We start from the raw sequence: 24,378 nt of genomic DNA, 5'->3' as shown, positions 1-24,378 counted from the left end.
CACCTGGGGCTTCACAAAGCACCGGAGGAAGCCAGGTCTCTGCCCCAAGGAGATTGCAGGCCGAGACGTAACGCAGGGGAAGGAGAGAGCCGCACAGGCGCCGCTTGTCCTTTGGCTCTACCTGCTAAACAGCAGTGCAGGAGAGCAGCCCGCTTGCTTTGGGGACAGGGGAGCTGCTGCTTTTGGAAAGGGCTCCCCCACACTGGGCTGATGAAGAAGGAGCCACGGTCTGAGGGGTGTCACTCCAAGTGCATTTAATGGTAATGCGGGGGTCCTGTTGCTTTGGAGAAGCTCTAAGCTGCTGCCCCCACCTGGATGGTCCTGCAGGCCTTGAGGGGCTGGAGCAGGGGGCTCTCTGCACGCACTGTCAGCCTCCGGGGCCCGGCCTGGGTCGGCGTGAAGGGGATCCTCAGCGCTCTGCTGCTGCCAGCTGGGATGTCTCCAAGCCTGCAGAGAGGAGGCGAGGGGGCTGTTAGGGGCAGAAGGGGGTCGCCAGCTCTCCTGAGGAGGGGCAGCTCAGGAGGAGGATGGAGCAAGCCTGTTTTCTCCTGCTCCAGATGGATTCACGGAATCAGAATGGTAGACTGGCAAGGGGCATCTCGGGCACGACTCAAGTTCCAAGAAAGGAGATTCCATGTCAACACCAGGAAGAACTTTGGACAGGAGGACCTGTTTGATGGCGGAAGGGACTCCCTGGGGAGGTGGGGGACTCTCCTTCCTGGGAGGTTTCTGGGCAGAGGCTGGATGGCCAGCTGTCAGGGATGCTTGAGCTGAGATTTCTGCATTGCAGGGGGCTGGACTAGATGGCCCTCGGGGTCCCTTCCAATTCTCCAATTCAATGATTCTAAGAGCAGCTCCTCACCTTCCCCCCCCCCAAGCCTATAAACACCACCCCGCCGTCTGTTATCAGAGGTGCCAAGCAGGTGAATCCAGCTGGCACCTCAGCAGAGAGCCCTTCCCCCTCAATCCTGGCAGACAAGAGGGGCTGGGCTGGCACAGTCCCACCCCCTCCCACCTCCGCTTGCTCTGATCCAGCCATGGGGAGTGTGTGCCTTTGCCTTCACCTGGAATGCCAGGGAGCCTTCTCTCCTTCATGGAGAGGGCTTGATCCCCCCACCCCAAAGAAAGCCACCTTGCCCAGGAGTGCCCTCACCTGTAGCTCCTGGTCTTGTGGATGAGTCCCCATCCTGACACGGAGACGAGGCAGCCTGGGAGGGGCTCCGGGAGGGGGTTGTGGAGCTGGATCTCGGCTTGGGTGGCCTGGAACTGGGCTGTGCGCTCAGGGACCTTCATGGAGAAAGCAGGACAATGGCAGCACAGGGACTGGGGGGTCTGGGGGGCAGGGGTGGGCTGAAGCCATAGACCCACTGGGCTTGCTAATGGGGAGGGGCAGGGCTCTACCCAGCCTGCTTTGCTGTGGCACCCCAAGTCTGAAGAAACAAGGACCTCCTCCCCTGAAGGGCTCACGGTCAGGAAAGGGGACTGGGGGCTCACCCCCTCAAAACAGGCATTGGAGGAGGCCTTTCTTGAGATACTGTGGTGCAACAGCTAGAGTTGCTCCAGGACCTGGAAGAGACCAGGGTTCAAAGGCCTACTCAGCTATGAAGCTCCCTGGGTGACCTTGGGCCAATCACTGTTCCTCAGCCGAACCTACCTCACAGGGTGGTTGTGCAATGGGGAGGAAGAAGCCTGTGTACCACCGTGAGCTGCTGGAGGGGGGGATTAGAAAGTAGTTGATTTTTCTCTGCTCTGCCTTCAGGTGTTAGTGGGGTTCAGCTGTGTCTGTGCAGTTAGCTGGAGAAACGGGGGGGGGGGTAGCTCTGGCCTCCCACTGACCTGGATGTTGAGTCCGGGGGCACAGAAGCGGATTTCCTGCCAGGCCAGGTGGTTGCTATGGGAGGCCGTGTCTCTCAGCAGCGCCGTCAGCTTCAGCAAGAGAGAGTTGTTGCGCAGGGCTGGGCCGTATTCTGCGTAAGGCAGCGTGGTGCTCAGGGCTTCCTCTGGAAAACAAGACGGGGGGGCTCAGGGAGAGTCACAGAGGGCACCAAGGACTTGTCCATCACAGGCTGTGATGCCTCTGCAAGAAACTTGGACTAGATGGGAGGGGTGTTTGCAGGATGCATCCTCCTCCTGAGCCAGACCAATGGCCCATCTAGCCCTACAGGGTCAGCACTGGCCGCAGGGCACTTTCTCTACCCAGAGGTGCCAAAGGGGCTAGATGCCCCTTTGGACCCCCTTCCAACTTTGGTTTTCTGTGTAGGAGAGTAGCAGCCAATCTTAAGAAAAGCCTCTTCTTTCTAATTAGCATGAGAAGGGGTTAAGACCACAGAGCTGTTTTGCTGATAGGCAGAGACTCAGACCATAGAAATACATTTGGTAGAGAGGACTCTGTGTGATGTCACTTCCCCTCATCTCTCTTCCTTTGAGCAGCCAAGAGGGCAGACATGCCCTTTATCTACTCCAGCTCAGGCAGATGCCAGAAGCTGATTATACTGTAAACGGAAGTATTTTGCTTGCATAGCTTTTGCTGCTACTGTTGAGGTTAACCAATGCATGATTTTAAGTAAATTCTATTTTTAAACTTACTTCCCAGGCTGTTCCCTGATTCTTTGTTAAATCAGGGTAAGAAAGGGAGAGCCAGCTTGCTTCACAGTTGGATTTAGCCTAATTCCTGTGCTTTTAATTTTGCTGCCAAGGATGGGATTTTGAGAAACTGTTCAGCCCACACATGTGGGCGCCTGAAGAGATAAATTGCAATCAGCAAATCCTCCCCAGCAAGCTTACCGTGCCCGCTGGGGAGAGTGAAGTGATGCTCCTCTTTCCAGAACTGCGCCAGGGCCTTGCCATCATACTGCAGTGGCTGGGCGCCCAGAACCAGTGCCAGGCTCTTCTCCTCCCCAGTCTGGTTCACCACCAACACGGAGACTGGGGCGTCTTGCCCCAGCGGCCAGGAGCTCTTGGCCTGGATGTGGGCAAAGAGGAGAGGTTCTGTGTCCCCCTCAATCTGGTCTTGGAGCCGCTCCTGTTCCTGAAAGACCTTCTTCAGCACAGCCCTCTCTGCAGCAGACCCTGCAAAAAAACCAGAAGCCATTCCCACTTTGCTCCTCAGGGAAGCAGGTGATAAATTTCTTCCTTGACTGGCTGAGAATGGGGAGTCAGAGATGCCGCCAGATTTAGAGCCCACCCCAGGATGGGGGGCCAAGCAGAAAGCAAGAGCTCACCTGCGCCGCTTACCTTCCGGGTGCTTGTAGTGGTGTGTGAGGTCCTCGCACCGGTCGCTGCCCACTGCCTTGGTGCTGAGGTTGTTGCCCACGAACTTCGTGGAGGAAAAGGCACGCTGGAAGTCCCCGTTGTCCTGTCGCACCCAGGCAGCGCAGGTGGCGTGGGTGGCTGCGAAGAAGGTGGCGACGTCGTAGGGCAGGTCCAGACGGCCTTCCTTGATGGCCCGGACAGGGGCTGGCCCGCAAAACGAGGAGTCTGGAGAGGAAGGGGAGGACAACAATTGGAGTAGGGGTGGCCCCTGTGGCCCAAGGTACCCCTGTTTTAGCCTCTGGTAGTGGTCCAAGCAGAAGCCCCCCTCTGGCTTGTGGAGGTGGAGGCGAGGGGGCTACACAGTGTGGCTAAAAGGGCAAGCTAGTCAGAATCACGGAAGACCTGTAGAGAAGGGTACCCGAACGGTCATCTAGTCCAACCCCCTGCAATGCAGTCATAGAATCATAGAAGCAATGATCCCACCTAACGAATCCCTGACAGATGGCCTCTCTCCCATCCCTCACCCCCCTCTAGGTGGAAGCTGCTCCCCCATCCCGCTCTCTCCATATTGTGGCTGGGGGTCAATGCCAGTGTCCCTCCCCTTCTCCCTTGAGCCCCCCACCCGCCCGTGGGACCTACAGCTGCCCTCTTCCTGAGGCGTGGCATCCACGGCTTGCCATCCGTCGTAGCCGGGGGGCAGATCCCGACGGGCCATCCAGCACTCGTTCCAGGCGTGGAAAGGCCTGCGGGAGACCGGGGGGGGGGGGGAATGTCTTAGGGGTGGGGGCGTCTTGGGGGACCCCGAAGCCCGTCCGTCTCCCCACCTCACTCCCACTCCAGTATTCCGGCGCCTCACCAGACGGCAGCCTCGGAGAGGCCGGGGATCAGGGCGGCGCTCTCGTCGAAGTATTCGTCCACGCGCAGGCGGCCGGCCGTGTCTTGGGCGGAGGCGAAGCTGGTGACCACGCGGGTGGGGATCCCCAGGCTCCGCAGCACTGCAGAGAGAGAGGCAGCGGGAGCTGGGCGGCGAGAGGGCTCCCGGGGAAGGGACCCCCAGGGCCACCCAGTCCAACCCCCTTCCGTGCAGGAATCACAACCCTTTAGCTTTAGGGAAGGGCAGAATCGCCCACGCCCCGTTAGGAGGGCGACGTTTACACCGGCTCCCTCGACACTAAACCCATTTGCGCAGGAGGGGGTCCCGTCCCTCAGAGCTAGCAGAGTAGGCGGGGGGGGGCAACCATCTCAGGCAGCAGGGGCCCCTTCCTCGCCTGGGGCCCATCCCTGAACAGGACCCTGTACCTGTGCACAGGACCCCCGCGAAGACCCAGCACTGCCCGTAGCGGACAGGCTGCCCTCGCGCTGCCAGCCACCGGCGCAGGATGGGGGCGCTGCCCGGCCACTGGAAAGGGGACGTCCCGTCGCTGTAGTCCCCGGTCCAGCCACCCTCCAGGATCGCTTGGTGCGTCTTGCTATTCAGCTGGAGGGGGGTGGGGAGAGAAAAGTGAGCAGCACCAGGAGAAAGGCGGCCTGTCCAGGCCCCCCCCCCCAACATAACAATGTAGCGTTAGAAGGGATTGTGGGAATTCACAGTCGAAATAACGTTGCAGGTATGAAAGGGTTAAGACTCAGAGTTCCTCCTGCCTCAGAACTCTTCTCTTTTCCGCGCTGCTTCCGAGGCAGCCAGACATTTATGGAGACTTCCTTTTTAACTATGCATTTTGCAAGGAGCATTTTCCTGGTCTTCTTTTTGTTGCTGTTGCTGCTGGAGTGGAACGCAAGACTTATGCACGTAAATGCTGTTTTCACGCTTGGTCTACAGTCTGCTGTGTTATTCTTTTCATTAAGAGGGAAAGGGGGAAATCCAGTCTGTTCCCCCAGCCTGGAAGAATGGCAATAAGGCCACACAGCCGAGTCCCGAAGTTTCCACTTTAGTGCTGCAAAGGATGGGGTTTTGAACTCTGCTAACTAATTGTTTTAACTTTAAACGTTCTGCTCACACATGTGAGTAATAGCGAGGATAAATTGTAAAACATATCCGACCCGCTGCCTATCAAAAAATATCCAGCAGGAGGATCTAGAAATATGGTCAAATCTGAAGTTATCATTGCTAGGCCGAATTGCTGTGATAAAGATGAATGTATTGCCAAGGATGTTGTTTTTGTTTCAAACATTGCAAATATTAGATAAAATTGAGTGTTTCAAGAAGTGGCAGAGAGATATCTCTAGATTTGTCTGGCAGGGCAAGAAACCTCGAATAAAATTTAAGATATTAACTGACGCTAAGGAAAGAGGTGGATTTGCCCTGCCAGACTTAAAACTTTATTATGAATCAGCCACTTTTTGCTGGCTGAGAGAATGGATGCTTCTTGAGAACACTGATGTGTTGGACTTAGAAGGCTTTAATAATGTCTTTGGGTGGCATGCATATCTGTGGTATGATAAGGTCAAAGCACATAAAGCGTTTAAAAACCATATTGTCAGAAAAGCACTGTTTAATGTTTGGATAAGATATAAGGATTTGCTTGAGAATAAAACCCCAAGGTGGCTGTCACCAATGGAAGCGAAGGCTCAGAAAAAGCTCAATATGCTAAATGGCCGAAATATCGGGAAATTTTGGAACAAGAGGGAGACAGATTAAAACTGCAGAGTTTTGAAAAATTAAAAAATAGAGTGCGAGATTGGCTTCATTATTATCAGATAATGGAGGCATATAATTTGGATTAAAAAATTGGCTTCCAGGTGGAAAAATCAAAATTGGAAACAGAACTGTTAGACTCCAAAACTAAGAATTTGTCAAGAATGTATAATTTGCTGTTGAAATGGAATACTCAGGATGAAACGGTGAAATCTGTTATGATTAAATGGGCACAAGATGTTGGACATAACATTGTGATGGCTGACTGGGAACAGTTATGGACCACAGGTATGAAGTTCATGGCATGCAATGCCTTAAGAGAGAATATAATGAAAACGATATACAGGTGGTACATGACACCAGTCAAGCTTGCGAAAATTTATCACTTGCCCAATAATAAATGCTGGAAATGTAAAGAGACGGAAGGTACATTCTTTCACCTTTGGTGGACATGCCCAAGGATTAAGGCTTTCTGGGAGATGATCTATAACGAAATGAAAAAGGTATTTAAATATACCTTTCTGAAGAAACCAGAGGCCTTTCTCCTGGGCATGGTCGGCCAATTGGTGCCAAAGAAGGGCAGAACTTTCTTTATGTACGCCACAACAGCAGCAAGAATACTCATTGCGAAGTACTGGAAGACACAAGACCTACCCACTCTGGAAGAATGGCAGATGAAGGTGATGGACCACATGGAATTGGCGGAAATGACTGGCAGAATCCGAGACCAGGGAGAAGAGTTGGTGGAAGAAGATTGGAAGAAATTTAAAGACTATCTACAGAAATATTGCAAAATTAATGAATGTTAGAATGATGTTGGAATGAATCTATGTGATTTTAGCAAAAATGTAGCAAAGATTTAAGAAAAATAGACTGTTAATTGGTGAAAAGAGGGAAAGTAAACTTATATTAAGATCAAGATAAATTTTCAGGATAAAAATTTTGAAGAGAGGGAAAGGATTTGCTGAAATGGATAATTGACTTAGAATACAAAAAAGGGAGGTGTGAGGAGGTCAGGGAAACAAGCAAATGAAAGATAAGTTATGGGAAGGCTCGATTTGTTTTTTGTTTGTTTTTTTGTTTTTAATTGTTTCTATTTTTCTGTTTTTTTATTGTGATGTGTTGTTTTGCTATTGTTTAATTTGGTGTTTTTTCTTTTGCCTTTTTGTAAACTTAAAACCTTAATAAATACTATTTTATACCCAAGGGTCATCGAGTCCACCCCCCTGCAATGCAGGAATGGCAGCTAAATGCACCCCGTGGCCAGCAGGGGGCGGGAGCGGCCCGGCCCCGCGGGTTCCTGAGCGCGTGCAGCTGCTTCCACTAAGCCGGCAGGGTCTGCGGGCGACTCTGCCTCCTGCTCTTGCCCACCTACCATGGAGCTGACCAGGCGGCAGACGCGGAGAGGGTCGCTGCGCTGGGCGCAGGGCGCGTCCTGCAACCAGAAGAGGCCGATGGCCGGCAGGGCCAGGCTGAGGTCCACGATGTCCTCTTCGAACTGAAAAGGGAGGCGGAGCATTGAAGGCTGGAGGATGGGGGGAGCCCCACTCGCGTCCCCCGACCATCCCGACCCCTCCGCTCCGCGCGCGCCTTCCGCAGCAGTAAGGAGCAGCCCCGCAGGTGCGGCCGCCCACCTGGCCCAAACCGGCCAGGCGCAGCCGACCCCTGGGCTGAGGGGGGATGGGTCTCTCGCTCACCTGGCCGTAGTCCCAGGGCTGCTGCTGGGGCGCCTCCTCCAGCCCCCAGTAAACGGTGCCCTCCTCATTGCACACGTATTCCTGGCGCTGCGCCTCGTTGGGCAGGAAGACGCTGTCCTCTGCGGGAGACGGGCCGTCAGGGGGGCGGCAGCACAGCCTGGGGAGGGGGCTGCTCTGGTTGGCAGGGGTCCCCCTGCGCCGCCCCCTCCCCGCAGCAGACCTTCCGACCCCACCCACTGCCCTCTTGGCTCCGGCATCCTGGCCTTGGTTGGCACCGACGCGTCTTGCCTACCTTGGCACCAGGGGTTGAAGAGGAGCGTGAAGGTGCCCAGCGGGCGCGGAGCCCCTCGGCCATGCTGCAGCAGGAGGGAGTATCGGCCGATGGCGGCGTCGGCGGGCGAAGTCACGGTCAGCGTCCAAGAGAGGCTCTCGGGGGCGTCCACGAAAGCCTCCCAGCCGCTCTGGCGGCCCTGGCGGGAGATGGGGAAGCGCACCAGGGACCCGTCCGCCTGAGCTGGCCGCTGCCCTGCAGCCAGAAACGCGAGATGGCCAAAAGGGGACGCAAGGCAGCGAGGGGCGGGGGACAGGTCTGCTGGGGGGCTGGCTGGAGAAAGGAACGGGGGCGCAGGTAGGCAAGAGAGGGGCCACGAGGCCCTGCGGGGGTCTTTGAGCTCTCCTCGACAGTCCTGTCAGACGGGGGGTGGAGCTGGCCGAGACCTCCATGTGGAGCTGGCCGAGACCTCCCCACCACCCGCTGAACGCGCTGGAGGATCGCTGGCAAGCAGTCTAAAAAGTCCTACGCGAGGTGGCCCAGGGCCCTGACCTCAAAATCGTAGCGTTGGAAGGGACCCGAGAGTCATCTAGTCCAACCCGCTGCAATGCAGGAGCCACAGCTTCCTGAAAAAGGGTCGGTGGGCGTGTCCTCTCTGTCCCCACCCCCAGCTGGGGCACTGCTGCTGGCGAAGGTGCAAGTCCCACCCCTCGTGTGCCCAGCAAAGCGGACCCCCTTTACAGGACCGCTGAAATGATTGAGAAAGTTAATGGGACGCTCTCAATTGTTCATCTCGCCTTCATCTCTGACCCGCCTTACTTTTTTGGAGGGGTTGGAATTCCCTCCAGGCGCCGCGCAAACTTAGCTGCCGCTCCTTTTCTCCCCTGTGATGCTGAACTCCCCCCTCCCGCTCTGCTCCGCAACTGCAGGCGGTGCGTCTCCTGGTGGGCTCCCGCCGCTTCTGCCAGCCGGCAACCACCCCCCTCCCAGCCGGAGGAGCGCGAGAGGCGCGCCGGGGCTCCTGGTGCGGCGGGGCCGTCGGGGAGCCGCGGGTCGTCGGCCTCCGGCTCTTCCGGAGCTTACCCGTCTGGGCGACCAGGCAGGTCTTACGCAGGTACCTCCGGGGGGCTCCGGGCAGCGGCTCTCGGAAGTGGAGGGTGAGCGCAAAGGGCTGCCCGCGCCGCACCACCAGGCGCTCGGTGCTGACGGCCGCCGTGCGGTGCGCCGCGTTGTTCCTCGACGGCTGCAAGTCGCATCTCGACACCTGCAGGGCTGCGGGGCGGGAGGGCGGGCGGGCGGTGAGGGGGCAGGCGGCACGCAGGGCGGCGTCGGGGGTCGCTTCCGCTCCCCTCCCGCTCTTCTGGCAAAGGAACGGGGGCGCAGGTAGGCAAGAGAGGGGCCACGAGGCCCTGCGGGGGTCTTTGAGCTCTCCTCGAGATGGGCCAGAGAGGCCGGCGTCTGGACAGTAGTGACTGACCGCCAGGCTGCGGCAGCCAGGAATGTCCCTCTCTCCCCTGAAAGACGCTTAGGGGGCTGCTCACGACCCCTGAGAAGTGGGACTCTGCTGAGGGTGCTGAGGTCTGTTTGGAATGGCGGGGGGAAGCCATGTTGCAAAAGTGCGCGGGAGGGGGGTCTTGCCTGACGCCGCTGGGTGTGACAGAGCAACGCACACGCCGCACGTGAGAACGGGGCTGGTCCCCGAACTCCTCCTGGTCACTGAGGTTGCTGCCCAAAGCTCTGCTCCTGCTCTTGGCTGTAGAGGAGTCCTTTCGACCGGGCTGCGCTCGTCAGCCCCCTCAGACCCACCTGCTCTTTTGGTACCCTTCCCACTCCCCCCGCTTTAGCCGGGCCTAAACGCCCCCCACCTTGAGACGCACCCAGCTTGCCCCCAGCACCCTCGCCCCGCTTCGTGGCTCCCTGCCGGCCTCCTCCCCACAAGGCCAGGGGCTCCCGCCCGCCTGGCCAGCCTCCGTTGCGCCGCGCTGTGATGCTGCGCCGAGGAGCCTAGCAGACGCCTCTGGGATGGCACCGGGTTTAGGCCGCTTGGCAGTGCCCAGGGAGTCCCCGCTCACCTTGGCCCATGGCGCTTTGCGGGCCGCGGGCTCGGGCCCTTCCTCCTCTTGCCTCGGGCTGGCTGCGGGCGGGCAGGCCGGCGGTCGGGGCCGAGGATGGCGAGGCTGCCTCTGCCGGTCCCGTGGGGTGGGGCCCCCTCGCCTATCCCGGGCTCCTTATCAGGCTGGCGTCACCTGCCGCCCTTATCTCTGCCACGTGCGGCTGGCAGGGCGGTTCCGACGGGCCCTTCCAAGCAGCTGCCCGTTACGGGGCGGGCTGCTTTCTGCTGGGTTCGCTTTCTCACGCTTCGTGTGGTTTTTCCCATTCGCGGGACTCGGCTCAGGTGTGTTCCCTGCAGGCCACAAAGAGCAGGTGGCGCCGCGCAAACTGTCATGCATTTCTAAAAAGCCGATCGCTTAGTGCGGCAGCATTTACCCTCTGGAACTCCCTGCCCCTTGACCTCAGGCAGGCGCCTTCGCCGCCCTCTCTCGCGTCGCTGGGGAGAGCAGAGTGCGCAAGACATTCTGGTTCAGGAAAGCCTGTGCACACGCGTTAGTTTATTGCCGATTTTATGTTCTAAAGAGTTGCTTTTATTGACAGCCTAATTGTTTTATTCTCTTTGTAAGCCGCAGTTTTTTATGACATTGATTGAACAATTACGGTAAGTGTCTCTATCCCTACGAGCGACGGTGTGTCTGCGCGGGACTGGGGCGCAGGATAGCGAGGCGTCTTCCCCGGAAGGACTGCTGCCTGCGCTTCCCGCCCCCTGCCTGGACGGGGGTCTGCGGCGGCAGAAGGAACCGGCGAGGCGACGGCGACGGATGGGAATGCAGACTTTTATAGGAGGGGGCAAAGGGGGTCTGAGCAGTCGTGGCCCTCCAGGCGCTGCCGGGGGTCCCGGCTTAGTCAGTCCCTGCGACACCTCCATCCCGAGCGGGGGGCCACTTGCAGCTGCTTGTGGCCCTTGACTGGGGGGAACTGGCTGCTCTTGAGTGTGACGTGCAGCTGCCGGGGGCCGCTCTTGTAGGGCGTCAGCTGGAGCCGGACGCTGGTCTGCTTCCGGGGGCCCAGGGGCCCCAACCTGCAAAGAGAAGAAGAGCCTGGCAGGGAGGAGACCAAAGGGACGGCACACTTTCCTTTCTTATCAGCTCTGAGGCAGTGATGAGCCCCAAATGGCCGGGGGGGGGGGAAGGGGGGCACTCACAGTGCCAAGGAGGCATAAACCATAGCAGCGTAAAGCTGGAATGGAACCTAAGACTCATCTAGTCCAACCCCCTGAAGTGGAGAAAATAAATAAATCATCTGTCATCAAGGATGCTTCAGTTGAGATTCCTGAATTGCAGGGGGTTGGACTAGATGACCCTCAGGGGTCCCTTCCAACTCTACAGTTCCAACTCTGATTCTGTCCCTGACAGGTGGCCATCCAACCTCTTGACCAAAGAGAAGGAAGATATATGGAGGCCCCTGTGGGAGAGGGTCTTCGTGGCCTCCTCTCTCTCTCTCTCTCTTTCTCTCTCTGCCCCTTCACGACAAAATACAGCATCTCCCTCCCTGACTGGCAACAAAGGCTTTGGCCCCCAATGCTACGCTCCTGTAAATCAGAAAGGACTCTTGTAAATCAGAAAGGAGGCTAAATCTTCCAGTTTGTATGGTTGCTTATTCCTTTTTTTCTAAAGACTCTTTAGGCACATATTTTCCTGCTTGTAGGTCTCTCTGCTGTTCGTAGTTCCACGGTGCCAGAGAGGCAACTGAATGTGTTGCTGGGCCCCTGACTTCCAGGGATGCTCCTGCTCAGAAATGGCTCCAGAGCTGGCAGTGGACGGGGAAGGAGAAGGGCCACGTGCAGATTCACACACCCATGGAGCAGGGGGAGGATCCTGCCCCAAAGATCTCCCAAGCAGCAGAGACGCAGAACTGTGAATTGACTGCGCTGCTCCCCAAGCATCCTTTGGCCTGCACTTCCTCCAGGAGATCAGGCGCTGGGAGTGGAAGCCTCCCCCCAAGGGGGCAGCAGCCAAACCTCACAAATGCCTCTTCCTGCTAGTTAGCCGGAGAAGGAGCCAAGAGCACCGAGATGTATTGCTGACAGGCAGAGACTCAGACCATAGAAATACAATTGGTAGAGAGGGCTCTGTGTGATGCCATTTCCCCTCCTCTCTAGGAGAGGGAGGAGCATAGAGTACTTTCTCTTCCTCTCTCTTCCTTTGACCACAAAGAGGGCAAATGTCGCCTGTGCCAGGCAGATGCCAGCTGGTTATACTGTAAATGTAAGTATTTTGCTTGCATAGCTTTTATTATTGCTGTTGCTGTGATCCAGTGCATGGTTATAAAGTAAGTAAGTCTTATTTTACTTCCTTCCCAAGTTGTTGCCAGAACAAAGTTTTACAGTCTGTGATTTTAAATTTTGCTGCCAAGGATGGGATTTTGAAACTGTTCACCCCATGCATGTGGGCGCCTGGAGGGATGAGTTGCAACCAGCCTTCCTGCCCCCCTGCCCCCTTACTCACTGTATCTGGGGCTGGCCCTTCACCAGCCCACTGCCTTCCATGGTCAAGACGCAGTTGCCCACGGGCTCCGAAAGGGGGTTGGCAAACACCACCTGGATCGGGAAGGGCTGGTTCACCACCACGGAGGCCAATACCTGTGCCAAGGACCAAGCGGTTAGGAGCAGAAGGGAGTGGGGCTCTTTGGGACAGGTGCCCACCCCCCAGCCCTCTCTTTGCCTGGCCTGAAACTTGGGCGGTGGGGGGGGGGGCAAGCTTGTTCCCCACTTTGAAGAAGGCTGGGATGTTTCTTGCTGAGCCTGCATGGCTTTAGCCCACCCAAACCACATCGGAGGGAGGCACGTGGGTTGCAAGGTGTGTGCCAGGGAGGGAGCCGGTCATGTGTCTTGGCTCCTTTGCCCCCAGGAACAGAGCCTTTGGAAAACCTGCACTCGACCCCACAGTAGCTGTCCCATCTCCCAGGTGAGCAGCCCACTGTGCCACCCCCGCCAACCCAGAGGCGATGTGCCTACGTGGATGTCCAGGCTGGGGCTGGCCATGGTGATGGTTTTCTCTGCCAGGGTCTTCAGCCAGGTAGTGTTCTCCTCGCCCAGCGCGATGACACGAAGCTGCTTATCCTCTCCCAGCTGCTGCCCGTACTGCTGGTAGGAGATGGTCCAGGGAAGCTCCATCTCTGCAAAGAGGCCCGTGTCAGAGGCGGGCAGCACTCCTTCACCCAGAGACAGCGCCTTGGGAGGCCTGCCCGCTCCCCCTCCCGCTCGCCTTACCTTCCCTGGGGCGGAGGGAGAGGTACAGGGTCTCCTGCCAGAAGGGCGGCCGCGGGTGGCCATCGTGCAGCACGGACTGGGCGCTGAGGCTCAGCTTGAGCTCCTTGTGGACAAACTCCAGGTTGCAGGCCGCCAGCACCAGCTGGATGTCCTGGCCCACCTCAGGACTCTCCACCAGCTGGAGCTTCAGAGAGGTCTGGGCCATGGCCGGCGGCGGCTCCCGGGTCCTGTCCTCCACAGAGGCAGAGAACGCAACCGGAAGGACTCCCGACCTGTATCGCACTGGGGGGCCGAGCGGCTGCCTCTGGCCGAGGGCCTTCAGGAACACACGGCGCTCTGCCGGGGAGCCTGTGGGGAGCGAGGAAGGACAAGGCAAGGCCAGTGAGTGCACGAGGTGAGGCACACACCCCCTGGGTCCGGAGCTTGGCTAAGGGCGGAAGAGTTTGGATTTGGATTTGATATCCCGCCTTTCACTCCCCTTCAGGAGTCTCAAAGTGGCTAACAATCTCCTTTCCCTTCCTGCCCCACAACAAACACTCTGTGAGGTGAGTGGGGCTGAGAGACTTCAGAGAAGTGTGACTGGCCCAAGGTCACCCAGCAGCTGCAGGTGGAGGAGCGGAGATGCAAACCCAGTTCACCAGATTACGAGACTACCGCTCTTAACCACTACACCACACTGGCGGAGGAGTTTGGGAGCCATCAGAGGCACCAGATCTCTGCTAGCCTACTTGCAGTCTGCATAAGATGATCATAGAATCATAGAGTTGGAAGAGACCACAAGGGCCATTGAGTCCAACCCCCTGCCAAGCAGGAAACACCATCAGAGCACTCCTGACATATGGTTGTCAAGCCTCTGCTTAAAGACCTCCAAAGAAGAAGACTCCACCACACTCCTTGGCAGCAAATTCCACTGTCGAACAGCTCTTACTGTCAGGAAGTTCTTCCTAATGTTTAGGTGGAATCTTCTTTCTTGTAGTTTGGATCCATTGCTCCGTGTCCGCTTCTCTGGAGCAGCAGAAAACAACCTTTCTCCCTCCTCTATGTGACATCCTTTTATATATTTGAACATGGCTATCATATCACCCCTTAACCTCCTCTTCTCCAGGCTAAACATGCCCAGCTCCCTTAGCCGTTCCTCATAAGGCATCGTTTCCAGGCCTTTGATCCCTGCAGGATGAGGCCCCAGGAGGCCCTCCTAGTCCAGCCTCCTCTCCTCACAGGGGCCAAGCAGATGCCCCAAGGGGAAACCAGCAAGCAGGACCCCCGAGCACAAGAGCAGCCCCCTCCCCCCCCCCGTGGCTTCCAGCAACTGGGACTATGTTCCTGTCTCTCACCAGGGAGGCAGAGCAGAATCAGCAGGTTAGCAGCCCTGAACTTATTTATGTTATTTTATTTACTTATTAAATTTATAAGCTGCCTGCCCTTCATCCAAAGATCACAGGGTAGTTTTTACAACATAAAGATACGAAACAAAAATACAAAATACATAACGTAACAAAAACAAGCAGAAAAACCAGTAACACCTTGAAAAAGCCATAGGTTGTTTAACCAGCCTAAGGCCCGGGAGAAGAGAAATGTTTCTGCCTAACACCTAAAGACATGTAATGAAGGCGCCAGGCGGGACTCCCTGGGGGAAGCATTCTATGAGCAGGGAGCCACTGCAGAAAAGGCCCTTTCTCATGTTTCCACCCCCTGGACCTCTCGGGAAGGAGTCACACAAAGAATGGCCTCAGAGGATGATCGCAGGGTCCAGGTCAGTCATATCCTGAGTTATTGAAGGATTTATAGGTCAGCACCAGCACTTTGAATTGGGTCTGGAAACAAATTGGCAGCCAGAGCAGTTGGGTCAGGATTGGCATTATATGCTCCAACCATCTTGCCCCAGGGAGCAACCTGGCCACCGCATTCTGCACCAGATGAAGTTTCTGAACTCTCATCAGAGGCAGCCCCACGCATAATGTGTTGCGGTCATCTAAACTAGAGGTTTCCAGAGCATAGACCACAGAAGGGTGCAGCTGGGCCACCAGATGAAGCTGCTAGAAAGCACTCTGGGCCACTGAGACCACCTGACCCAGAAGTACCTCCAAGTTGCGTACCCACTCCATCAAGGCCACCTCCCCGCCATCCAGTCTAGGGAACCACCCTGATCCGGAGTGAACTTCAGTTGGCTGGCGCTCATCCAGTCCATTATCAAGACCAGACAATAGTCCAGCACTTCCACTGCCCACCTGCAGATGTAAAGGACAGCTGTGTGTCATCAGCATATTGCGGACAAGGGACTCCAGATGACTCCACTCATGTGGGGTTTCATGTGGATCTTTTTGCAGGCATTTTGCAGCTGCTGATTTTTAGAGCAGAGCTCGTAGAAGCCACTCCCAGCTGGTGCTCCGGCTGCTTGAGGTTTCCTGCAGCGGCAGCTTCCTCCCTGTGGCCCCAGGCCCTCGAAGACCCAATCGCAAGAACAATTGTGCGCCACAAAGCCCAGCCCCAGCCCAGCCTTGACAGTGCAGCAACCCTCAGGCTCACCCGCGAGGTGCTTGTGGCAGCCTCTTAGCAGCCAGGGAACCTGGGCGTCCTGCTTTCCCTGTGCCCCAGCCACTAAAGGCGCTTTGCTGCCACCATCACAAGCAGGATCAGACATGCTGGCTGAGAATTTCACAGCCTTCAGATGAGGGAATAGCACCCTGCAATTTAGGAGCCTGCTGGCCAAGAGGCCTCTCCACCGGCTCTGTCTCCAGGCCAGAACAATCTGTTCTGCTCCTCTGTAACCGCCTGCAGGAACGGTGAATCCAGATTACAACTTCTGAGTCAGGCCAGCTGGCCGGGTGCAGGCCGCATTTCTGGGTGGCCGTGGGTTCCTCCATCTCCCTACCTTCTGGGTATTTGTAGGCACTGGTGATGTCCTCCCGCTCATCGCTCCCAACGCATTTGGTGCTGATGTTGTTCCCAACAGCACTGGTGTCCCACTGGAGCTTCTCCTTCCTTGCCCCGTCCAGCAGCCAAGCCACACGGTCAGCATTCACCATGGAGAACACAAAGGGGGCATCGAAGCGCACGTCCACGTCTCCCTCCCGGATGGCGCTGACAGGGGCTGGCCCACAGCAGTATAGCCCTGCCAGGAGGGAAGGGAAATGTCAGGGCTGGATCAGGCCAGGGGCCCATCCGGGTCAGCATCCTGTTCTCACAGCTGGGAGTCCACAAACTGGACCTGAGCGCAGGAGCCCCCTCCCCACCTGTGGCTTCCCCAAACTGGAATTCAGATGCTGTGGAGGCAGAGCAGGGCCACCCTGGCTAGGAGCCATCCATATCCCTGTGCTTCCTTCCTCATAAGGCAGTTGCTCCACCTCCTGGATCAGTTCAGTCGCCCTTTCTGACCCTCTTCCAACTCCACAATATCCTTTAGGTGACCAGAACTGTGCATAGTACTCCAAATGTGGTCGCACCTTAGACTGGTATAATCTAAGGTTATGATATTGGGAGTTTTATTTCCCGTTCCTTCCCTAAAGATCTGTAGCATGACATTGGCCTTTTTCACCGCTTCCACCCACTGGCTCAGCGTCTTCATGGGGCTGCCCACCAAGGTCCCCCAGAGACAGAGAGAGGCATGATGGGGAAGCAGTCAGGCCAAGCCCAGGCCAGGCTGGAAGGAGGAGCGGGGAAAACGCACCGTTGCTGCGCTCCTGGGGGGTGGCATCGAGGACCTGCCAGCCATGGTAGCCGGGGGGAAGGTCTCTGCGCTCCATCCAGCACTCATTCCACACGTGGAAGTTCCTGCAGCAGAAGACAAGCAGAGCCCAAAGAGATGGTCTCTCTAGCTGGGAGGGGTGTGCTTTGTGGTAAGATGCACCACTGGGGTCATCATGGGGGGGGGGGGGGAATCACAGCATCCCTGACAGATGTCCCCCCCAGCCTCCGCTTGGGGCTGTATCTCTCTTTGGGCAGAGAAGAGCCCAGTCTTGGGTTTGATCTGAGGTCAAAGGCCACCTGGGAAGGAAAGCCCTTGCCTCACTCCATCCCCGGCAAGGAACCCCTGAGTCAGGGTGGTCCTCCCTCCATCATGTGATGCAGAGAAGAAGGGGCCCCAGAGGATTTGGCAGTCGGGAGGGGGAAAGGGCCCCCCAGGAGGCAGCCCCATCTCACCAGATGCTGTCCTTGCTCTCTGTGGGCAGGAGGTGCCCGGCCTTGTCGTAGAAGACATCGATAATCAGGTTCCCGTCCTTCTCGTGCCCCGAGTCAAAGTTGGTCACCACTCGTGAAGGGATCCCGAGGCATCGCAGCACTGGGGAGAGGAGGGCGCAGCTGGGTGCCGTCCTCGGCAGCTGGGACCCCTCCCCACCTGCTGCCCTTCAGCTTCTGCTGGGGGAACCAAGTGCTGCTGTCTCCCCCCCCCCACCGGGGAAGGGATGGCTGTGCCAGTTCTGCCGGGATCCTGTACTTGGCTCCTGTAACTAGCCTCTAAGCATGTGAATAGCGAGAGGAGCAGCAGCTTCAGCTTCCAGTGATAAAGCAGCTGGGGTGAGGCTCTTACAGGGACCCCCATATCTGCCCCATTTCCCATGGGGCCAGTCTCTGGGCCCCAAGAGTAAAGTCTCTCTCTGTGTGTGTGTGCATCACAGGGGACTCGGGGGTCCATTTCTCCAGCCCACTATTTGGCCGCCCCACCCCCTGTTTTTTCCCCTAAGGAAAACTGGCACACCTGCCTCTCCCTTTGGCCCAGATGGGCCACCTGCTTTCACTGACAGTATTTAAAAGTTGCCCTGTGTATTGCTACCTGCCCCCCCTCCGTCCACCTCCCCTTAAAGTACCAACCTCTCTACGAGGTTTCAGTCAGGAAAAATGCTGTGTTTCTTAAATTCCTTGCTAGGTGAGGAAGTTCATGTTCCCAAATGCAACCTATCACTTTCCTATTCAAAATACAGCTACTTCTCATTTCACAACGATCTTGACAAATAGTAGCTGGACAGTCCCCTCCACACTGTCCCTTCTGGCTTTGCAGGTGAAGCAGAGGCCTCCACGTTTCCCTGGGGAGTTGCTCCCAGCATGCATTGCTCCCCATCCCTACCTGTGCACATCACGGCTGCAAAGACCCAGCACTGCCCATACTTGACCGGCCGGCCCCCACTGTGGTCCCACTTGGTCAGGATGGCGATGCTGCCACTCCACTCGGTGGGGCGGACGCCCCCGGAATAGTCCTCGCTCCAGTTGCCCAGGAGGACCCCGTTGTCATCGTTGCTGTTGATCTGGGGGGGGGGGAGGGCAGGCAGCCCCATGAGTGCCAGAGGACCCAGGCGAAGCCAAGCTCACAGCCACTCAACTGAGCCTCCCAAAGTACTTTGAACTTGCAGCCTCATATACCTAACTCTAGTGTGTTTGAGCCTAATTGGTTCGTGAAGGGGTTAAACCATAGAGTCAGCTGTCCCTGCCAGCCTCAGCCTATGTCATCACCTGTCACTTGGAGAGGAATTGGGTCACCAAACCTTTGTGTTTTTTCTCTCTCCCTCCATGTGAGGAGCTCTGAGCTGGTCGCTCCAGCCACATGGCTTTAGCCAGCCTCTTTTGTTTCAGACAGAACAGAGTCCTAAACCAGTCTTTTCCTCAACCAGTTAATGTCCTGGCAGCTGCACCTTGCAAGGGCAGCCCTACCCACAATGCATTGCAGCAGTCGAAACGGGAGCCTGGAGCACCCCTGCCACGTGCCTGCTCTTTCCGGGGGAAGGAAAACTGTCTGTGTACATGCAGTTGTTTTTAATTTTAAAGGGTTTTTAATTGTTTTTGCTGTGTTGTGAAACAGCTTCAAGGTGCTTCTCTGGAATTGATTTATAAGCGGAATAAGCTATGGCAACCCCATCTGGAACAGCTTGTACGCTGTATTCCTGGGTGGCAGGCGTGGGGCAGGGGGAAGGCGATGCCTCTTGCGCATTCTGCATTGCACTGTCTCCTGGCTGAGGGCAAGTCCAGCCAACTGCTTTGGGCCCCCATCTCAGAAGGTCCCACCAGCCCCACCCTGAGCAGATCAGGGAACAGCCCTCGGGAGGGGGGGGGGTTCCACAGCGCTGGGTGGTCCCAGCAGCTCTTACCATGGCGCTCAGCACCCGGCTGACGTAGACGGGGCTGTTGCGCAAGGAGCAATCCCTGCCCGGGTCGTGCAAGAAGTGCAGGCTCCTGTCCAACAGCTTCAGGCAGATGCCCACAATGCCCTCCTCAAACTGCAGAGGAAGAGGAGAAAGAAGGCGGCCAGCTCAGCATGCAGAAGGTCTCCAGCTCCAGGTGGGGCTGGGAGAGACTCCTGCCTGAAATCCCGGAGAGCCGCTGCTGCTGCCAGTCAGTGTGGGCAATACTCAGCTAGATGGAGCAATGGCCTGACTCGGTGTGAGGCAGCTAAGAAAAGCGAACTCAGACGATTGCAGACTCAGCTGCATTGCTGCTCTTTGGCCTGGCCTGGCCAGGTTCTTCTTCTGGGCAGGGGCCAAGGAGAACTGGGGGAGGGAGGGAGGGAGGGCAGGGCCTTGTCTGGCTGGGGCTTGTGGGTGTGGCTCTCCCCCTGCACTTTCTGGACTCCAACTCCCAGCTGCCCCAGCCAGGCCAGTGGTCAGGGATGGAGAGGTCGGCTGGAAGTCCAGTAATACCTTCGGAGCCCCATCTTCAGTCAGCCCTGGACTAGGTGGGCTGCACCTGCTGCAGCACTTCGCCTTCCTAAATGGAGCTTCCATGGCCAGAGCCACTCTACCTTAGTGTGGTGAACAAGAATGGGGGAAGCGGTTGGTCTCAGGCGCTGCTTGACTGGGCTGCCCACTGGGTTGGCCCCTGTGAGGATGGGACTAGAGTCATTGGCCTGATCCAGCACCGGGGTTCGCCTTAGGTACTTGCCTGCCCAAAGTTCCAGGGGACGGGGCGGATCCAGTTCTTGTTTCCCTGGTAGATGAGGCCCTGCTCGTTCAGGACGTACTCCTCCCTCTCCAGCTCGCTCTCCAGGTAAACGTCATCATCTGAGAGGCAGGGGAGGGGGCAGGTCAGAGTAGGGAAGCCCCTCCCCCAGGAGGCAGGGAGGAGAGAGGGGGCTCTTGAGGGCCACTAGCCAGGCAGCTCTGCTCTGCCTCCACAGCTGGGGACAGCAACACTTCTGAACGCGCAGGAGGGGAGGGGGCTGCGCTGGTGCTCTGCTTCTGCTTGTGGGTTTCCCCAACTGGAGCATCTGGTTGGCCCCTGTGAGAACGGGATAGGGGCCTGATCCAGCAAGCTCTTCTGAGATTCTTTGGAGGGTTGTGAGAGGCACCTTCCCCTCCTGGGACCCAGCCTCACCTCCAGGCCCCTGTGGATCCTGCTGCCTGGGGCAGTTGCCTCCCCTTGCCTCATGGGTGTGCTGGCCCCACTCTCCTCCATTGCTGGGGGGAATGCCAGGCTCCCTCCCACTGAACAGATGCCCAGGAAAGCCCCCCGAGTGCTCCCAGGTCCCAGGGAGATGCTCCAAGCCCCCAGATGCAGACCCAGGACTCTTCCGCTGCAGTGCTGAGCAAGGAATAGACCCTGGCAGGGTTGGGGGAGATTAGCAGCCCAAGCTAACAAATGCCTGTTCTTGCTAGAAAGCCTGAGAAGGAACAGAGTCCTCAGAACTGCATTGCTGATAGGCAGCGACCCAGACCACAGAAACACAGTTGGAGAGGGCGCCTAGAGGGGTAAACTGCAATTAGTATCTTCTCTCCCACCCATTAAAACCCACCCCACAGTTCAGGGTCTGAAGGAACCGCCCAAATGTCTCCCCACACCCTACCTGGGCACCAGGCATTGAAGAGCAGGATGAAGTCTCCCAGGTAGTAGAACTTGGAGGTGTGGTCGGAGTCGACGCGGATCTTCAGCTGGTAACGCCCAATGGGGGCCCCAGCCGGAGGCCAGACCACAACGTCCGTGGATCGGGGCCCGCTGGCGGCGCTGGCGGTGGCTCTCCAGGCGCGCTTCGAGTCTGGATGTCCTGGCCCCACTGGGAAGATGGATTGTGTCCCTGCCTGCTGGGCTGGTTGAGGCCCTGCAGAGCAAGAGGGGAGTCAAGGGGAGCTGGAGGGTCTCTCGCAGGGGGTCATGCCAGGTCAAGGCAGCCCAATGGGGCACTGAGCAGCCAGGAAGAGCTGGCCTAGTTGGACTGCAAGGGAGCTGCCATCATCATCATCACTGCCGTGGAAGGTGGGAACTGGCTTGCCCACAGAGGCTGCCCCTTGGTGGGCCACCGTGCCCCTCCCCATGCTGTCTACTGCACTAGAGCAACAGAGACCCGACCTGGGAGCGGGTTCAAGTCCCCACACTTAATCATGACGTTCCTGGGGTGACCTTTGGGGCCAGACACTGCCTGTCTCAGTCTAACCTTCCTCACAGGGCTGTTGTGGGGATTGGAGGAGGACTAAGACCTGGGAGACGAGGGTTAAAATCCCCATAAAGCCATGAAGCTCCTTGGGTGTGACCTTGGGCTCCGTGGAGAAACGGGTGGGATATAAATACAATAATGAATACATAAAATAGAGGCCCTGCTTTTGTCTGCAGCACCCGCTGCCGCTAAACGAGACCCTTTCAGCTGCTGCTGCTGGCAATAGGACCCCTCTGGGTCTCCGCCAGGATCTGGGACTCCCTTGGCACCTGCTGGCAGGCAGAACTCTGGGCTTCCCACTCCAGGTGCTACAATGGCCTTGGCTGGACTCAGGGCTGCAATCATAAAATGGTCCCTGGGGGTCCAGCCCCCTGAAATGCAGGAATCTCAACTAGATCATAGAGGGCAAATGACCATCTAACTTCTATTTAAAAGCCTCCAAGGAAGGAGAGTCCACAACATCCCGAGGGAGATTGTTGACTGTCAAAAGTTCTTCCTGATGTTGGAATCCCATTTCTTGCAGCTAGAAGGCAAGGGTTCGAGTCCTACCATCCAGAGCAGGAGAAAACAAGCTTCTTTCATGTGACAGCCCTTCAGATATTTGGAGATGACTCTCAGATCTCCTCTCAACCGTTCCTCATAAGGCCTGGTGGCACACAGGCAGGCGGCATTTGCCAGGCAGTCCAGATGGAAGTCAGGGAGGGGCGCAGAGACCCCTGTGGACAAGGCAGACCACAGGACCCAGAAGAGGCCTCGGGGCTTGCAGCAGGTCCTCCTCAGAGGAAGGATGGCGCTGCCCTGGATGTGGTGAGGGCTGAGGGCCAGAAGAAGAGCCCCCAGTGGCCCACCTAGTCCAGCCTCCAGTGTCTGTGGGAAACCATCAAGCAGGATTTGAGCCCAAGAGTTCTTTTCCCTCCTGGGGCTTCTAGCGGCTGGTGTGCAGAAACATTTGCAGCCTCCGACTGGAGGCAGAGCCTTCAATAGCCCCCTCCTGCATGCAGGTGCCTAATCGTCTTGTATCTCCTCTCTTCTCATGGATTGGAGACCCCAGGCCAAGCCCCTTCCTCTCCCTCCCCACCTGCTCCTACCTGTCTCTGCAATCAGGTGCAGGGAGTCTCCGTGCAGGTAGCCTCGACCCTGGAAGTGGAGGGTGATGGTGAAGGGCTGCCCCCGCCGCGCAATCACCTGCTGGCCCCCCATCTCCGCTGTGCGGTGCTGCAGGTTGTTCTTGGAGCTGTGCCAAGTGATGAACGCCAGCTGCAGTTCTACCAAAGAGCAAAGGGACGTCAGCGGAGACTGCTGGGCCAGGCCAGGGGCCCATCTCATTCTGTTCTCTCAGTGGCCAGCTGAATGCTTCTGGGCAGCCCCAGGTAGGACCATAGAGTTGGAAGGGATCCCCAAAGGTCATCTAGCCCAACCCCCTGCAATGCAGGAATCTCCACTAAAGTATCCATGGCAGGTGGCCATTCAACCTCTGCTTAAGAACCTCCAAAGCCACCATCTCCCACTCTTGCTCTCCACAATTCTAAGCTAGACTGCCTCTGTCCATGGAGGCTCCATTTAGCAACCATAAGACGCTAAGAAGAGCCCTGTAGCTGCTGGATCAGAAGGGGCCTATTTAGCCCAGCTGGTGGCCAACTAGATGCCCATGATGGGAAGCCAGCAAGAGGGTTGGAGCCCAGAAGGACTCCCAGAGAAGCATTGCTGGCTCCAGCTGTGGAAGAGCAGAGCCATCCTTGCTTGCGGCCCCTGAAATCCCCAGGGAGGGGACCCCGCAGGAGCAGCGGGAGGAGAAGGGGCCCGGGCACCCGGAGTGGGAGCTTGCCCTCCTCTCCCTCTCCCCCTGGGCTCACCCCTTCCCCATCCTCAGAACCGGCACCCGTCCCCCAGGCTCCCCCCGCCGCCGCCCCCCGGGCCAGGACTCACTCGCGGCCATGCTGCTGCTCTGCCAAGCGCCTGCTGAGGAATGCCTCCGGGCTGCTGCCCGCCTTCCTCCTTCCCGGCTGGCCGGAGCCAGAGAGGCGGAGGTGTGGCAGCAGCCGCGGCGTGAACGATTCACCTTCCTGCTCAGTCACCAACTTTCTTGGCACAGCAGCGTCCCGGGAGCAGGCCGGGTGTGGGCGCGACGGGCACTTGCTGAGAGAAACGTTGCCCCACCTGCCCTCTCTGCTTTCCTCGTGGGAACAGAGGGAGGGAGCAGCTGCCTCTCACCGAGTCAGGCTCGGAAGTGCCTGCTCTGGCTGGCAGCAGCAGCGGCTCCGCAGGGTCTCAGGCAGGGGAGCCTTTCCCAGCCCGACCCGGAGATGCTGCTACCAAGCATCAGGCACGGGGCCTCAAAGGACATGGTCACCGTGGCAGACCCCACCTCCCTGCAGGGGCTCGGACAGGAGCCAGCCCACAGCCTCGCATCCCGGGCCAGCGGGTGGGGCTGCTGACAGCCCAGCCTTGGGGGGGGGGGGGGGAGTCACTGCTGCGGCGCCACCCAGAGGTTGCCTACGAAGAGCGGCTCTGCGGGATAGTGGTCCCAAGAGGCCTTTCTGGTCCTTCGCAGGAACCTGTTCTTGGCCCATCTCACTCAGCGTGGCCAAGGCTGGGGTCACCAACACGGTGCCCGCCAGGGGGTGTTGAATCCCTGCTTGCAGCAGTCTGTGCGGGTCGTGGCCAGGGAAGATGGGAGCTGTAGTTCAGCTGCACCTGGAGGACTCCGCCTGGCAGGCATTGACTGGCAGCATCTCTGTCTCACTCTGAAGGGTTTCAGATATTATTCATTCATTCATTCATTCCCCACTCATCTGGCTGGGTGTCCCCTGCCCTATCCTTGAGTTATGGCCCTAACAATAAAGGAAG

The 24,378-nt window shown here is 57.6% G+C and overlaps 2 protein-coding genes and 1 long non-coding RNA gene across 4 annotated transcripts; 1 reads left to right on the top strand and 2 right to left on the bottom strand.

The window, feature by feature from the left end:
* Positions 1-8: 8 nt before the first annotated feature.
* Positions 9-10,082, bottom strand: LOC308480237 (protein 4.2-like). The gene is given in 13 exon segments (XM_081011700.1): positions 9-236; positions 238-447; positions 1,837-2,000; positions 2,785-3,069; positions 3,235-3,477; positions 3,892-3,995; positions 4,109-4,247; positions 4,552-4,729; positions 7,263-7,385; positions 7,585-7,703; positions 7,877-8,110; positions 8,939-9,127; positions 9,928-10,082. Coding segments are annotated over 13 exon segments (2,223 nt in total). The 5' UTR covers positions 9,938-10,082; the 3' UTR covers positions 9-11.
* On the top strand, positions 5,322-14,605 carry LOC308480340. Its single transcript, XR_013988058.1, has 2 exons — positions 5,322-5,389; positions 13,913-14,605. It is a non-coding gene; the product is annotated as an uncharacterized lncRNA (long non-coding RNA).
* Positions 10,475-23,630, bottom strand: TGM5 (transglutaminase 5). Of its 2 annotated transcripts, XM_081011156.1 has the most exons (13): positions 23,458-23,630; positions 22,620-22,796; positions 20,947-21,198; positions 20,046-20,164; positions 19,256-19,384; positions 18,241-18,418; positions 17,319-17,457; positions 16,846-16,949; positions 16,051-16,290; positions 13,179-13,526; positions 12,924-13,084; positions 12,415-12,548; positions 10,475-10,988 (listed from the first exon to the last, which is right to left on the bottom strand). In XM_081011156.1, the coding sequence occupies exons 1-13, from the start codon at positions 23,465-23,467 to the stop codon at positions 10,814-10,816; spliced, it is 2,166 nt and encodes a 721-aa protein (XP_080867282.1). In that variant the 5' UTR covers positions 23,468-23,630; the 3' UTR covers positions 10,475-10,813. The 2 variants fall into 2 exon arrangements, with proteins under 2 accessions (XP_080867282.1, XP_080867281.1); XM_081011155.1 differs by lacking the exon at positions 23,458-23,630 and having other exon boundaries at positions 22,620-23,270.
* Between the last annotated feature and the right edge of the window lie 748 nt (positions 23,631-24,378).

This window comes from Podarcis pityusensis (assembly GCF_964106645.2).
Source record: "Podarcis pityusensis genome assembly, chromosome: 6".
Lineage (NCBI taxonomy): Eukaryota > Metazoa > Chordata > Lepidosauria > Squamata > Lacertidae > Podarcis > Podarcis pityusensis.
The sequence above is the reverse complement of the archived record's forward strand: the minus strand, read 5'-3'. Positions and strand labels throughout refer to the sequence as shown.

Excerpts from the sequence above, each read along its gene's own strand:
- TGM5 (XM_081011155.1), bottom strand. The coding sequence starts at position 22,857 with ATGAGATGGGCCCCTGGCCTGGCCCAGCAGTCTCCGCTGACGTCCCTT. Across the intron at positions 21,199-22,619 it reads GCACCTGATTGCAGAGACAG|GGCCTCAACCAGCCCAGCAG; the intron begins GTAGGAGCAGGT and ends CTTGCTCTGCAG. Across the intron at positions 18,419-19,255 it reads GCCGGGTGCTGAGCGCCATG|ATCAACAGCAACGATGACAA; the intron begins GTAAGAGCTGCT and ends CCCCCCCCCCAG.